At 40.3% G+C, this 15829-nt stretch overlaps 1 protein-coding gene across 3 annotated transcripts in view; it reads left to right on the forward strand.

Moving 5' to 3' along the window:
* Positions 1–15829, forward strand: part of MTOR (mechanistic target of rapamycin kinase) — a 62928-nt gene that overhangs the window by 4232 nt on the left and 42867 nt on the right. For 2 of the 3 annotated variants that reach the window (XM_030289425.4, XM_041720436.2), the window contains exons 6-29: positions 379–513; positions 926–1201; positions 1526–1634; positions 2441–2627; positions 2810–2938; positions 3763–4007; positions 4187–4402; positions 5026–5231; positions 5720–5842; positions 6165–6254; positions 6342–6434; positions 6956–7090; positions 7424–7553; positions 7746–7996; positions 8851–8892; positions 9974–10060; positions 10630–10797; positions 11534–11646; positions 12001–12163; positions 12419–12511; positions 13179–13325; positions 14102–14244; positions 14839–15001; positions 15096–15241. In XM_030289425.4, coding sequence (XP_030145285.4) covers positions 379–513; positions 926–1201; positions 1526–1634; positions 2441–2627; positions 2810–2938; positions 3763–4007; positions 4187–4402; positions 5026–5231; positions 5720–5842; positions 6165–6254; positions 6342–6434; positions 6956–7090; positions 7424–7553; positions 7746–7996; positions 8851–8892; positions 9974–10060; positions 10630–10797; positions 11534–11646; positions 12001–12163; positions 12419–12511; positions 13179–13325; positions 14102–14244; positions 14839–15001; positions 15096–15241 — 3590 coding nt within the window. The remainder of the gene's footprint in view (positions 1–378; positions 514–925; positions 1202–1525; positions 1635–2440; positions 2628–2809; positions 2939–3762; positions 4008–4186; positions 4403–5025; positions 5232–5719; positions 5843–6164; positions 6255–6341; positions 6435–6955; positions 7091–7423; positions 7554–7745; positions 7997–8850; positions 8893–9973; positions 10061–10629; positions 10798–11533; positions 11647–12000; positions 12164–12418; positions 12512–13178; positions 13326–14101; positions 14245–14838; positions 15002–15095; positions 15242–15829) is intronic. The other variant, XM_002192840.7, reaches the window with a different exon arrangement.

Below are 15829 nucleotides of genomic sequence, written 5' to 3' on the forward strand. Positions count from 1 at the left end.
GAAAGGTAAGAATTCATATGTCTGAACCTTCACTGCCATTGTCACATGAATTCAAGCTTGGGGATATCAAGTAAGTTTTGGGCAGTGCAGTCAGATGTTATGAACTTGAATTTCTTGTAATCAAATAAGTGCTGCAGATAGCGATGAAGCTGATACCATGTTGTTTGATTAGTGCTGCTGAAAACGCTCTGCAGCAGAGTCCAAAACTTTTGGGTGAATCAGAATTTTATTGCCTTATATTTCTTTTATTACTCAGTTGAGGTTTGTGGCTACTCTTGGAAAATTCAGAATGTCAGTAACTCTTGACTGACAGTACTATTTCATTTCCACAGACTTTGTTTCTGCCTTGTCACTGAGATTTTTTTCTTTTCCCCCAAGCATACATATGAAGAGGCTGAGAAGGGCTTTGATGAGACTTTGGCCAAAGAGAAAGGAATGAATCGTGATGACCGAATCCACGGTGCCTTACTGATCCTCAATGAGCTAGTGAGAATCAGCAGTATGGAGGGAGAGGTGAGCACAGGAGCAAGGTGGTGATTATGAGGATTGATTGAGAGTATATAGCAACTCTGCAGTCTGTAGAAATATCCCACAGTGTTGCAATGGGGTTGTTGAGTGCAAAACTCATCTGAACATGGCGTCGAGCATTAAAGTGTGTTAGAGAAGTAAGAGATAAGTTTGGTAATAAGCTCTGATGGAAAGTCTATTAACTTGATTAAATACAATGAAAAATATTTTTTCTATTGAATGAGGACTCTCTTGCATTTTAGATACTCAAATATATTTGCTGGATTTTACTCAGTTGATGTTTTACAGCCATTTGAATATTGATTATACAGGATGCTATTCAGGAGATTTGGGTAACACTGTACTGAGAGTATCTTAGTTATATTTTATTTTTTTAATGTTTCTCTACTTTGTCCAGCGCCTTAGAGAGGAGATGGAGGAGATCACTCAGCAGCAGCTTGTGCATGACAAGTACTGCAAAGACCTGATGGGCTTCAGTACCAAGCCTCGACACATCACTCCCTTCACAAGCTTTCAGTCTCTTCAGCCCTCTCAGTCAAATGCTTTGGCTGGTCTCCTGGGGTACAGTGCTCACCAAGGAATTATGGGTTTTGCAACCTCACCTGTCCCAGTAAAATCTACTTTGGTAGAAAGTCGATGCTGCAGGGATCTAATGGAAGAGAAATTTGATCAAGTATGTATTTGTTCTTCAACTTGTCTCCCAACATTTTCAACATCTGTTCTTGCAGAAGAATTGTCCTCTGTGTTTTTACTTAGCAGGCAATACCAGCTAGTATTGAACTGAGCCGTCAAAACTCAATATTTACATGTATTGTGGCTGTGTCATTGTCTGTCTTGGGGCAAATGATTTATTTCTTTTGGAAGCAGTCTTGATTTTCCTTTTTTTTGATGGGACTCTGAAGCAAAATGTCAGTAGAATGCCTAAAAGCACACAGGTAATAAACATTTATGTTCCTGCCAATGGCCATCCTTTAAAGCCTAATCTATTTCCTTCCAGGTCTGCCAGTGGGTTCTCAAGTGTAGAACCAGCAAAAATTCTTTGATCCAGATGACAGTTCTCAATCTGCTACCACGATTGGCAGCTTTCCGTCCTTCAGCGTTCACAGGTGACAAGATGCATGGTTGGATGTTAGAAATATTGGGGAATTTGGGCTGGAAGTTATCCAGATCTCTGTGGTCCAGGTGAACTTGTGCAGCACACCAAATGTGGTGCTGGTCTGATGAGCATGTTCCTCTGTGGGAAGACAGTCTTTTTTTCTGAATAAGTGTGACTTGACAGCTGATGCCAGAATGTTGTTCTGATGAAGAAAATAGATTGAAATCTATTGTCAGAATTTGGTGATCAATACCATAAGATATAAAAACCTCCTTTTTTTTGTTTTCTCCTCAATATGTCAGACTTAGAGGAGAATTCTGTCATGCTCTGACTCAGTATATGCCAAAAATTATTAGAGTTCTCTTCCTTTTTGTCAGTTGCATGTGCTGGGAAATACCTGCCAGATTTAAAGCAGTTTAGTTGATCTATCAAGCAAGTTTAGGAGGGTATCAGAGTTGGAGGTAAATCACCAAGCTGCTCTTAGTGGGTTGTAACAATTTTTGCGTTAATTACTCCAAAATTCCAATCAATCACCATGAAACCAATATGTTTGGATCTTATATGTGTTAAAAACCTGTTGCAGTGAGGGTGTTTTATAGCTCTTTTATTCTGGTGATTTTTCTTTTTAAGAACAAAGCCTTCTGTAGTTTGAAATGTTTATTATATGGTGACATGTTTGCCACTGATCACATCAGCAAATTTAATATTACTATGTGTTTTCTAGTTTTACACTTGTAAAGGTTTAGTTGGAAATGTTATACAGCTGTATAAACCTAAATAAATTCTAATATCTGTATTGTTTTCTCTTATGGGCAGCTGATCAGTATCTTCCAGACACCATGAATCATGTTCTCAGTTGTGTGAAGAAGGAGAAGGAGCGAACAGCAGCCTTCCAGGCCTTGGGTTTGCTTTCTGTGGCAGTGAGGTCTGAGTTTCAAGCTTACCTACCAAAAGTCCTTGAAATCATAAAAGCAGCTCTTCCCCCAAAGGACTTTGCCCACAAGTAAGTATGTTAAAGTTAGAGGAAGAAATTGAAACATTTGCTCTTTATATAATTTTTGTAATGTGGGATCAAATTCTTGTAGTAAAATCAGAAGTGTTTCTGTAAGACTGATAACACAGAAGGAGGATGAGGAAAGATGTTTGAAATATAGCAGCTCCAGTAATTTTGTGGTCCTTTTCCAGGAGACAGAAGTCTGTGCAGGTTGATGCCACAGTCTTCACCTGCATTAGTATGCTGGCACGAGCCATGGGACCCAGTATCCAGCAGGACATCAAAGAGCTTTTGGAACCTATGCTGGCTGTGGGCCTGAGGTAAGCATAAATCTGTTTTACTGTTAGCTGCAGGATGGCATTGTCAATCATACAGAGTGATATCTTAAAAGTTTTCAGCTTGATAAGGAAGATTATTGCTTTTAAGTTGACATAAGTGATCAAAGGCCTTTCAGAAGATCAGTGTAGCTGTTTCAGAAGAATGGTATCTTCTAACCATTAATGTGTCTGTTGTTTAAGAGAATTCATATCTCAGTAAAGAACTTGTTGTAGAACATCTAGCCCAAAAGCAGTCTCCTTTATTTTCCTCTATTCAAACACATTTGACAGCAACCTGCGAAATTTTTGAAAGCATCTGACAGCCAGCAGATTTGTGCCATATCAAATTGGCAGAGAAGAAGAGCTGAAGTGCTAAATAATTGCTCCTGGCTTCTTTCACCTTTGTAGCTGCCAGTTCTTATTGGAGGAGTTCATTAAGTTGTTAGTATGGAAAGGAATGGAGAAAATTTTCATGTAGCACAACGCTGTTTAAATTATATTGTCATCTGGAAGTGAATTTAGTTGTTTTTTTGTTTAAAAAAACCTAAGTGTAAGAAATCATTCAGATTTTTAACAGTATTACAGCAACACTGGCTAATGTAGTGATGTGTGCAGCAGTCCTGGGACTTTGCTCACCCAGTTTATACAGGAAGGTCACCTCATGCCTCAGTTCACACAAGGACCCTGTGTTCTGCTTGCAGGTGTTGCTCTCGTGTGCGAATGCCCGCAATTATATTCTGATTGGCAAAGGCATAAATAGACAAAAAGGTGAAATATGCATATCATTGTTTCTTTTCTAATGACTTTTGCTTGCTTCTTGCCCTCAGCCCTGCTCTGACAGCTGTGCTGTACGATTTGAGCCGTCAGATTCCACAGCTGAAGAAGGATATCCAGGACGGGCTGCTGAAAATGCTCTCTCTTGTCCTGATGCACAAGCCTCTGCGACATCCAGGCATGCCAAAGGGCCTTGCCCACCAGCTGGCCTCCCCCAGTCTCACCAACATCCCAGAGGCCAGTGATGTGGGGAGCATCACCCTTGCCCTGCGTACACTTGGTAGCTTTGAGTTTGAAGGTAAGATGAAATAAGGAAGCAGGGGGCAAGGGAATATGGGATAGAAACAGCTGGAGCATTGGAGTAGAGTTCAAGTAGCAGAAAAATTCTGGGGGCATGTTCTTTAAACTCCTGTTCTCTGGTAAAACTGGTAATTGAGGTGCAAACCTGTGTTTAACTACCCATCTTGCTCTTTTCAGGCCACTCCCTGACTCAGTTCGTTCGGCATTGCGCAGATCACTTCCTGAACAGCGAACACAAGGAGATCCGCATGGAAGCGGCCCGCACTTGCTCTCGCCTGCTCACACCCTCCATCCACTTGATCAGTGGTCATGCCCATGTGGTCAGTCAGACAGCAGTGCAGGTCGTGGCTGATGTCCTCAGCAAACTGCTTGTAGTTGGAATAACTGACCCAGGTTAGTGTGGAATTCAGAGAAAAGGGATCTACTACCTCATGTTAATTTTATCATGTGAGTGGGTGATGATGTTATGAATAGAAATAGAATTTGTAATAGAATTTGAACATATTTGCTGCTAAACTTGGTAAATTAAAAAAAAAACTCTCCCAATTTCTTTTTCCACATCTTGATTTTTGAGGTATTAATAGAACACTAGTGAAAAATGCTCCAGATGTGCCCTTGGTAATCCTTTGAACTAAGTAGAACACTGAGACTCCTTTTGCTGCTGTTCTGGGCCACACCCTTAAATTTGTAGTTTGGAAAGGAATTGGTCCTTGTTGAAACTTTGTACTTGATTTTTTTCATTCTTTCAGTTGAACTCATCTCAGTTTGCCATATAGTATCCAAAAGTGACACTTGCAGGTGCAGGAGATTGGTACTGTACTGACTTGGTTGTTGGGGCATGTTGAGCAGCGCGGAGATTTCTGGGCTGAAAACGTGTTTTTTGTGTGTGAAACACTGATATAGTGTCTTGCTCTGGGGAAGCTCTTGTGTAGAATTTTTGAGGCTGTTTTGTGAACAAAGGCAAAAAGGTGACAGGAATTTAGTGCATTTAAAGAGAAATAAATGTGTTCTTGCAGACCCTGATATACGTTTCTGTGTGTTGGCTTCTCTGGATGAGCGGTTTGATGCTCACCTTGCCCAGGCTGAAAACTTGCAAGCTCTTTTTGTGGCCCTGAATGATCAAGTGTTTGAAATCCGAGAGCTGGCCATCTGCACTGTGGGGCGCCTGAGCAGCATGAACCCTGCCTTTGTCATGCCTTTCCTTCGGAAGATGTTAATCCAGGTAAGGAGGAGGGTTTTACCTGCAGGTAAAACACAGTAATTGATGTTGAGATTGAGGTGGTGTTAAAGAACTGGGCTATCTAGCTGTAAATGCATGGAGAGTGGGGGAATCAAATCTCTTTTGGAAAATAGTTCTTGCCCAGCTTAGTGGGTTTCAGCAGATCTTTCTCATGATAGATGGTTGGACTGAAGCTCTGTGGATGTATTAGAAGTGAAAGGAAGGACAGCAGCTGTTATTTCACCCCTAGTCATCATGCTGGAGTGCTTTCCATCTCTGTTGAGGAAGAAAGTTTTGTGGTGCTTTTAGATGAATGCACTTTGGAGCCATCACTTTTATGCTAATTAATTTTAGCTTAATTTAGGATAAATGATAACAGAGTGAAATGTAGATCAGCCTTTACAAGTACTGAATTGTGACAGAAGGAAATGCAAGAATTTTTACCTGCCTTTATTTTCCTTGTTTGCTTGTTTCCATTGTCTCTTGTGCAGATTCTAACAGAGCTGGAGCACAGCGGTGTTGGCAGAATCAAAGAGCAAAGTGCCAGGATGTTGGGTCACCTGGTTTCTAATGCTCCACGCCTCATCCGTCCCTATATGGAGCCTATCCTTAAGGTAGAGTCTCTGCCTTTCCTGGTGACTTTGGAATGAAATGACACAGCAAGTGGTTATGTGACCCTCAGGAGCTACAGTTCTTTTGCTTCATCACAACAGGAAAGAAAACAAACTGGTGTAGATGTTACTCACAGGAATGCACATAGGTGACAGTTTTGCCCAGTTTAATTCCAGATTTGCATAATGCTTATGATACCCAAGTTTCTTTTACTGTTGAAATTCTTACTATGATTGTGGGGCTAATTTCAGGTGTAAACAAAAGGAAAGATAATTTATAGTACTCTTTAAACACATTATAATTTGTCCCACTGTCATCCACCAGGCACTGATTGTGAAACTGAAAGATCCTGATCCAGATCCCAATCCAGGCGTGATTAACAATGTCCTGGCTACTATAGGGGAGCTTGCACAGGTAGGGATGTACTGCAGGTACCTCTTTGCCATGCTTGTTAAGGTTTTGGGAATGCTGGGTGAAGGATGAATTTTTTTCTTTCAATAGGTCAGTGGGCTGGAGATGAGGAAGTGGGTGGATGAGCTCTTCATTATAATTATGGACATGCTACAGGACTCCTCCCTGCTGGCTAAAAGACAAGTAAGTGTTTGCAACTGTGCTAAACTTGATAGCTATATAAGCTTGATACATATATAAACTTGATATGATATAGTGACGAGAGCTGTAACAAAATATCCACATGTCCCATCATAGCTGCTAAAATGAAACTTTATATCACTCAAGTCTCTAGTGGAGTTACAGTCATAGTACACAGGTGAGGGTTTACAATGCTTGTTGTGACATAGTTCAGACCTGTTAGAGGAAAAAGAAGAGGGAAAAGAAAGCTGTTTTTATTGGAAGGCTTGGACTCACTGAATTGAATGTTTATTTGAATTGTACCTCTGAGTGAGAGCAATTGTGACAGCCTAAGATATTGTTGATTATTTCTTTACTATTACTTATAGAAAAATATTCCTTATAGAGGCTTTCCAACCATGGACTGTGATTTGCAGTGTGATCTAAAATGCTCAAAGAAACTTTACAGAAGTTGAATGACTGATGTATCAGCAGGCATAATAAATTCCCTGGTCAAAACTAATCTTTGGGTTTCATCTTTGTAGGTGGCTCTTTGGACACTGGGGCAGCTTGTGGCTAGCACTGGTTATGTGGTAGAACCATACAGGAAGTACCCAACTTTGCTGGAGGTGCTTCTGAACTTCCTGAAGACTGAACAAAACCAGGGCACCCGCAGAGAGGTATGAGCATGAAACTATCACACAACCACTTGGCAAAGCTTTTTGGGAAGAGAGAGGTGCCAAATAAATGTGCCTGCATAGATTTGAGACAGGGAGGGAGACATCATTGTTGTGGCTAAGCAAAATGCAATAGGCAGAAATAAGAGAATGCATGTGTTAAGTCAATGAAATGGCTTTCAGAATCTGGATGAAAAGCACTGTTTTTCCCAGGCAGTCACTTCAGTTCCAGATCTTCCCTCTTAAATTATCAGGATCTTTTCGAATATGGGGGTTTGAGTGTTGTCTTTGGCCTTAGTGATGAAGTTCTGGTGAATTTTCTTTGTGTCTTTTCAGGCTATTCGTGTGTTAGGGCTGCTGGGTGCTTTGGACCCTTACAAACACAAAGTGAACATTGGCATGATTGATCAGTCACGAGATGCTTCAGCTGTTAGCCTCTCGGAGTCCAAATCCAGCCAGGATTCTTGTAAGCATCTCACTTTCTTTCAGATAGATAGCTTTATGATTTACAAACAGATCTTGACTGTTTTGTTACCAGTTTGTCTCTTCTTCCTAAAGAATTGTTAGTATACATTTTTCAATTTACACTTAGGTGTTCCTGAACCCATACTCAAGACTTTTAAATACTTAGCACATGACACTGCCTTCTTTCTCCTAGCTGACTACAGCACCAGTGAGATGTTGGTGAACATGGGCAACCTCCCTCTGGATGAGTTCTATCCAGCTGTCTCTATGGTGGCACTGATGAGAATTTTCCGAGACCAATCCTTGTCCCAGCACCACACTATGGTAGTTCAGGCCATCACCTTTATTTTCAAATCCCTTGGACTGAAGTGTGTGCAGTTCCTGCCCCAGGTCATGCCCACGTTCCTTAATGTAATACGGGTGTGTGATGGTGCCATCCGAGAGGTGAGTGTGCTAGGGACCACTCCTTCCTGTTCCACTGTATGAAATTAAGAATCCATTTCCTTGAAGAGACTGTGACTGGCTTTGGGCATTGCTGTGCTCTGTGTCGATGCCAAGCACACTGCAGAAATGAGGTTCAGCTTTGCTTTTTCCCTTCTGTGAGCAATTACTGGAATGCCCAGTGCAAACAATTTCTCTGCTTTTTATTGAAATGGCTGCTTCTGAGCATAATCCTTGGAAGGCCAGTATTTGATTCTGTGTTTTCACCAAGCTGTTCTTGTTCAGGAAAACATCTGTGCAGCTTCCAGATCTTTCAGTGATCTCTGTGTTAATATTCTGTGGCAAACAGTATTATTAAATAATAGGGGTAGATTCTTCAAATTTCTGTGCAATCATGTACTTTGCCTCATCTCTGAGAAGGAAAAATCAATTTGATACAGTCTGCTAACATTTAGAGCACCATGGGTGGTGTTTCCACAGCAATGCTTTCTCTTCCTTCCCACTTAAGTTACAGTTATAGAAGGAAATGAGAATTGTGTGAAGATGATGATGGGCTTAAGGTTCACCCAACCAGAGAAGGCTGCTGTTTGCCAAGGCTCTTCTTCAGGCAGCCAAACGCTCTGGGGTGTGAAGGACAGTTTGTACTTGTTATTGCTGCTGTGTTTTATAGGTGGGACAGGTGCTCCCTTAGCAGAATCCCAGCTCTGCTATAGAACTGCTGTTTTCTCCCAGCCTGAACTACTACTCAGATTGTAAGGAAAACATCTTGTGTCTGGGTTGTCTGAGGTTCTAGACCTGACTGATCTAACTTGCTTGAAAGCTATGCACTTGTGCACACTCTGTTTAAAAATTTTCAGGTAAAAGAAGATGGTGAAAGTGTACTGGGGAGAAGAGCTGAGGTGGGTATGCGTGACATAAAGCCTAAAAGAGGAAGGTCCTTGTCCTGTATGTAAGCATCCTCTCACTACACCAAAAAATGGGCACAGTACAGGAGCTCAGAGTTCATCTTTGGTAAATGTATGTTCTCACTAAAGAAGCTGAGATTAATTCTTACTTAGTTCTCATGAAAATGTTATATCTTTTTATGAGCTCCATGTTGTATTTTGTGACTGTAGTCTTCAAAAACTGCATGAAGAAATGAAATTTAATAGAGGAAAACTTACATTTTCCTATTTTTTGTAGAGCAAATAGACTATCTGCATCAAAGTGATTTAGCCCACGTGATTTCATACCAATTTAAAGAGTAAATTCATTGTCACAATTGGATGTTTAAGATTGTATTGTGGTGGAAGGAATTGCAAAACTTTCATAGTGTAACCAAATAAAATTGTCTAAGTCAAAATTCTTCTTGGTGGTGAAGAATGACTGGTGTAATCAACCATCTTTTTAAAAAATGCAGTGTTTCTGGCAAGGACCTAACTGCGTTCCCCAGTAACTTTTCACCAATATATCTTGGTGGGGATGGGAAAAAGTCCAGAAGGAGTATCTTAAAATGTGTGTCAGTTTGGTTTTCAGGCAGGGGGAAAAGACTAGGGGCTAAATTTTTGGAAGCATCCTCCAAACATAAATTGCAGTACTCTGTAATTGAGGTGTCTGTGCTTGCAAGTCTGTTCAGACACTATAGATTTGCTGGCACTTTATAAACCCCTGTTTGTGTGCTTGACTGTCTGAGGCTTTGAGCTCACAATTTTTTTTATGCAATCTGCAGGCAAACCCACAATAAACCCAAAATCACTTTTCTTCCTCACTGCCCTCTTAAAAACCAACAATCATAAAAATTACAAAAACCCAAAATCCATGAAAACCCACAAGACTTCTGAGCTGAAGCTGCCAAGAATTTAGCCCCAGATTTTGAGCAGATGGGAGCTATGCATGCTATTTGTTTGGTAAATGAGCTTGCAATTGCCTGTGAAGCTCTTTACCCAGTGGCTTTGATATTTGGATAAGCTACACTGATTATTACACATTTCTTCCTTCCAGTTCCTGTTCCAGCAGCTAGGAATGTTGGTGTCCTTTGTGAGAAGTCATATTCGGCCCTATATGGATGAAATTGTCACCCTGATGAGAGTGAGTGCAATCTTCATGCCAGTATTTTACTGTCACAGACAGGTGGACAGTCTTTTTCAAATAACTTTTCAAAAGTATAAATTACTTCAGAAGTTCATAGGAAGTGCAGAGTTGCATATATTTGAAGTAATAATTGTATTTTGAAATGCCATTTATTTGGAGTTACAATATACATTATTGGTAGTAACTGAAGTAAGTACAGCTTCAGGTTCTGATAGTGACTGAGTTCTTTTCAGTGCTTGGATTTTATGCACTTACTACTTTCAGAAACACAGTTTTAGCAAGAGATATCTGGAGTTCATAAATAGGTGTAATTTCACATAATTTTCACTAAATGTTTGCAAACTTGTAGGAGGATTAGGAAAAAATCAGTTTTCCAGATGTTGTTTTCAACAACTGTAAATGTACTGGAAGTGCAGAGTGTTTTAAAAACAGAAAGTATAGTCCTCCCCTGCAATCTTGAATTGATGTACAGACCATCTCCTACAGTTTGCTTTTCTTGTAATTGGTACTGCTCATCTGAAGAACTGCTGGATATTTTTTCCCTTTTTTTTTCCTTTCTTCTGTAGGACTTCTGGGTTATGAACAACTCCATACAAAGCACAATTATCCTGCTTATTGAGCAGATTGTGGTGGCTCTAGGAGGGGAATTCAAACTTTACCTGCCTCAGCTCATTCCTCACATGTTACGGGTCTTCATGCATGACAACAGTCAGGGTCGCATTGTTTCTGTGAAGGTGAGTGGGGCTGCAGTAACTGCTGTGCTTTGGACAGGTGTAGTTCAGCAGTGGCTTGGTGTGAAATGATGCAGACAGTTGTTTAAAGTGCAGAGTTGAAGAAACTTTTCACTGGATACTGTCTTGTTTAAAATGAATCTCATCCATGACTTTGAGTCACACTGGGTCCTTTTGGTTGAGGGATTTGATTCTCCCCCTGTATTCTGCTCTCATGAGACCCCACTTGGAGCATTGTGTACAGTTCTGGTGTCCTCAGTGTAAGAAGGATATGAAACTGTTGGAGCAGGTCCAGAGGAAGCCACAAAGTTGATAAGAGGACTAGAGCACTTCCCCTATGAAGACAGGCTGAGGAAGTTTGGGCTCTTCAGCCTGGAGAATAAAAGGTTATATGGAGACCCACTATGTGAAAGGAGCTATTGAGCAGCCAGAGAGAGACTCTTTGCCAGGAGCTGTAGTGACAGGAAAAGGAGTAACAGGTACAAATTGAAAGAGGGGAAATTTAGGTTAGATATTAAGAAGACATTCTTTACTGCATGGGTGGTGAGACACTGGAGCACATTGCATGTGGAAGTTGTGGATGCCCCAACATTGGCAGGGTTCAGAGTCAGGTTGGATATGAGCAAGCTGGTCTAATAGAAGGTGTCCCTGCCCATGGCAGGGGGGGTTGTGACTAGATGATCTTTAAGATCTGTTCAAACCCCTTGATATTCTAGTCTTCTATGATTTTTCTCTCCAGCTGCTTAATGCGATCCAGCTCTTTGGAGCTAACCTGGATGACTACCTTCATTTGTTACTACCTCCCATTGTAAAGCTATTTGATGCCCCAGATGTCCCTGTGGTGGCTCGCAAGTAAGTGCTGGTGGCTTTGCAGTCTCTCTCTTTGTAGTTTTACCTGTGATATCCAAGTTCTGCAGTGGCTGAACGTTTACAATTAAATACCACTTCATCCCTTTTCAGTTTTCAGTGTTAAATCATTGTGGAAGGTTATTTTTGCTTGGACATTACAGCAGTGTCACTAGTTTTTTGGGTTTGTTGGTGGGTTTTGCAAACTGTCCTGCAAGTACTAGGTGTTTTAACAGAGTTCTGGTGGCCTGTTTTTTCCTATTATTATTAATCCTAGGAGGACTGAGCACTTTAATAATTTTTCTTATTCCTTCTTAACACTGAGAGATAAGTTCTTCCCTCTTTTTGCTCTGACTTAAGAGCTGCTCTAGAAACAGTGGACCGCTTGACAGAGTCCCTGGATTTCACGGATTATGCATCACGGATTATTCATCCAATCGTACGAACACTAGATCAGAGCCCTGAGCTACGAACAACTGCAATGGACACCCTCTCCTCTCTGGTGTTCCAGCTGGGAAAGAAGGTAATATTATTCTTTGGCTTGAAAGCTCACAGAAGGTGTGACTGTCCAAGAGATCAAGGCTTTAAAGTTGAAGTTTTGTAATGTACTCATGGATTTCCCAGAGAACTAATTTTTCTTCTCTTAGCTGTTTCTGGAATTGGGAGTTACTGAAATCAAACTGTCAGGATTGGCTTCCCATCAATGAAACAATGTGATGGAATTTTATTGTTCTTGGTGCCACTGAATAATAAGTTTATGATGCATTCCCTTCTACAGTACCAAATTTTTATCCCGATGGTGAACAAAGTTCTGGTGCGACACAGAATTAACCATCAACGCTATGATGTTCTCATCTGCAGAATTGTAAAGGTAAGCTGACAAGTGTACAGTTGTTTGCACTTTTGGGATGCTGTCATGTAAACAGATGTAGCTGGAACCTTCACTTTGATCTACTCATAAAATGAGGAGTGGTTGTTGCTCTGTTTCTGTGTTAAGTGAAGCTTTTTAATACAACTTTGAGGTTGCAGTGGGAAATTTTTTGTCTACTGATATTAAATATTTCCTACCGAAAAATCATGGCAAGTTCTAGGGAAGAACTTAGACTTCTAGCCAGTGTCGTTATTATTCTTTTTCTTGGTAGTTCTGAAATGTGGATTTATCCTATTTTTCCCATGGTTTCAGGACTTGAGGGGACCTTGTTATCTATTTTCTGTGGAATGTCTTATATTTTAAAAATTTAGTAACTGGTTTACAATTTGTGTGGAACAAGCAACTAGCAAGTCAAATAGGCAGCAGTGCTTGTTTTGATATGCATTATTTTGGCTTTTTATACTAAGAGCTAAGAGTTACATTGAGCAGCAAAGGGATATCATTTAGAGTTCTCTGCCTTATAAGGTGTAATCTTTATAATGAAATATGGTTATTTGCTTCACAGATTTTGCTGTAAGACTTTGCTGCAAGTGCTCTTTTTTTTGGCTTATCAAGAATTGCTTCTGTATGTGTGGGTGTGATCTTCACTGTAAACCAATTATTGTAGGGTTACACTCTTGCTGATGAAGAAGAGGATCCCCTGATTTATCAGCATCGAATGTTGAGAAGCAACCAGGGAGAAACTTTGCCCAGTGGTCCTGTGGAAACAGGTCCCATGAAAAAATTACATGTGAGCACCATCAACCTGCAGAAGGTAAGACTAGAGCCTTCACAGCATGAATTGGCTACTGAAGGGAGCTAATGTGTCACACTGAAGGAGTTTTGTCTGATGCATCTGAACTACATTTATTTATATTGGTTTTATGTTGCTTTTCTATTCTGTACAAAACTGAGGTCGAAGTAGTGTCTGAGATGCTTTAAAATTAGAAGGTGCTGAGCAACTTTAAAGATAGGAGTGAATGGTTGTGAAGTAACCTTTACACTTGCTTGTTAAGTATGAACAAGACTTTCTAGATCACAATGAATAATCTCTCACCAATAGAGACATCTTTTTCAGAGCCTCTGCCTGAATTTTTGCTTTTGCTTCTCTTATATCCTAGTTTTATATTTTCTTGAAGGCAGAACTTAATAGCTAAGCACTGGCTAGTTTGAACAGTATGTGCATGCAGCACACAGTTCAGTAATGGGATGGATTGGTTTGAAAATGCTGGACTTAAAAATATAATTCTAAATGCATTAAGTATTTTTAAGCTGATGTTTCAACAGTGTCTTCAGCCCTACATATATTTTTGTAGAGAAAGGATTGTTCATGTTAAATACTTGCCATGTCATGGCAGGAATACATTTAGGGAATATTTCTTAGACATGAGGCTTAAGTACTGCAGATTATCTGGTAAAAGTAGTGGATTTCAGGAAATTGAAAAGGAATTCTCAGCATGTGGTTTGGAGCTGTAAAGAAGTAATGCTGTCTGCTGAAGGATTTCTTTAGTGCTTTGTTTGGTAAGTGAATTGTCTTCCTTTGTACTGCAGGCCTGGGGAGCAGCAAGAAGAGTTTCCAAGGATGACTGGTTGGAATGGTTAAGGAGGCTGAGTTTGGAGCTGCTGAAAGATTCTTCCTCCCCATCCCTGCGCTCGTGTTGGGCCCTGGCTCAAGCCTATAATCCCATGGCTCGGTACAGTATTTCTGGATTTTTATCTCACTTGCCAGATATTATAAGGAAAAAAGAAAGTTATTTAGAAGCTCTTAGGTTTCATAAATAGAGATAGTTTCTGCTTTGGCATAAATCAAAGAGCCAACAGCTTGATTTCATTTCCAGTCTTCCTAGTTGGCTGCTCCATGATGTGCACAAAATCTTCCATTGAAATTCTGCATGTTAGTCCAGAAATATGATAATGCACATAAGTGAAGCTAGAAAAACAACAGAGTATGAAATATTTGTATTGAGTATTTACTGTGGGGATTAAAAATGCCTCTGAGTGGAATAAACTGCAGTGTTTCTTTACAACCAGCATATTTGGAGAAACTTTGAAAACATATGATAGTACAATATTTCTCTTATTGTAGTATACCAGCCAGTATATTTTTTAAATGAAGGTTTCACAGAAGTTAGCTTTATCAAAACTAATTACTGATTATTGCAGGTAGGCATGTAAGTGTATTTTTTAGCTCTCTTTCTCTGGGTAAGAAGATGAGCCCACTGTCAAACAGACTTGTTCTCATCACACTGTTTGAGTCTCCTCACACTGTTGTTTGTGTTCCTCCCCAGAGACCTCTTCAATGCTGCTTTTGTTTCATGTTGGTCTGAACTGAATGAAGACCAGCAGGATGAGCTGATCCGAAGCATTGAGTTGGCCTTGACATCTCAGGATATTGCAGAAGTCACTCAGACTCTTCTGAACTTGGCAGAATTCATGGAGCACAGTGACAAGGTAGAGATGCTGTTGGGCAGCTCCTTCTAGTGCTATTGTGGTGGCTGTTCTGTGTAATACTCATCCTGTTTTTGATGTGTGTGCTCCTTCCCAGGGCCCACTGCCTTTGAGAGATGACAATGGCATTGTCCTTCTGGGGGAAAGAGCTGCCAAATGTCGAGCATATGCTAAGGCCCTTCACTACAAAGAGCTGGAATTTCAAAAAGGTCCCACCCCAGCTATTCTCGAGTCTCTAATCAGGTAGGACCACAACTGATGAGATTTCTGCTCTTGCTGTAGCTACAATTTAAGATACCACCAGGATTAATCTAGGCAGTTCTTAGGACTTCATGCTGTCACAAGATGTTGTTAAACTACTTGCAAATGTGCAATTTTAACTCCTGAGTTCTGTCCTTCTACTGTGTGGTTAAAACTGCTGGAAGCTCAGGGAAGTTTTGCAGGAAGAAGTGCAGGAAAAAGTTGTGATTCCACTTTCTCACCCTTCCAGCTCACTATGGAATGTCATGAAGTGGCTGCAGATTAAATTACACAGATTTCTACACCTGCATATAAATAAGTCAGAAAAGTTGAAGTTCTTATTTAAAATTTCTCATCACATTCTGCTGATTTACCTTAGATAGGTCTCATTGCTCTGATGTCAAATAGAAGATACTATAAATTATGTGTTTTTTCTGAGCTTGGTCAGTGACACAGATGTTAGCCTGAAATATCTGCACAGGATTTGATGCTTTAAAGTGTGAATCTCTATTCTATATCACAGAATTGTTAGCTCAGCTCTTTGAGGTGAACAAATTGATTTTGATTGAGCAAAAACTTAACTTTGTCTTT

The sequence above is a fragment of the Taeniopygia guttata genome, chromosome 21 (genome assembly GCF_048771995.1).
Source record: "Taeniopygia guttata chromosome 21, bTaeGut7.mat, whole genome shotgun sequence".
NCBI lineage: Eukaryota > Metazoa > Chordata > Aves > Passeriformes > Estrildidae > Taeniopygia > Taeniopygia guttata.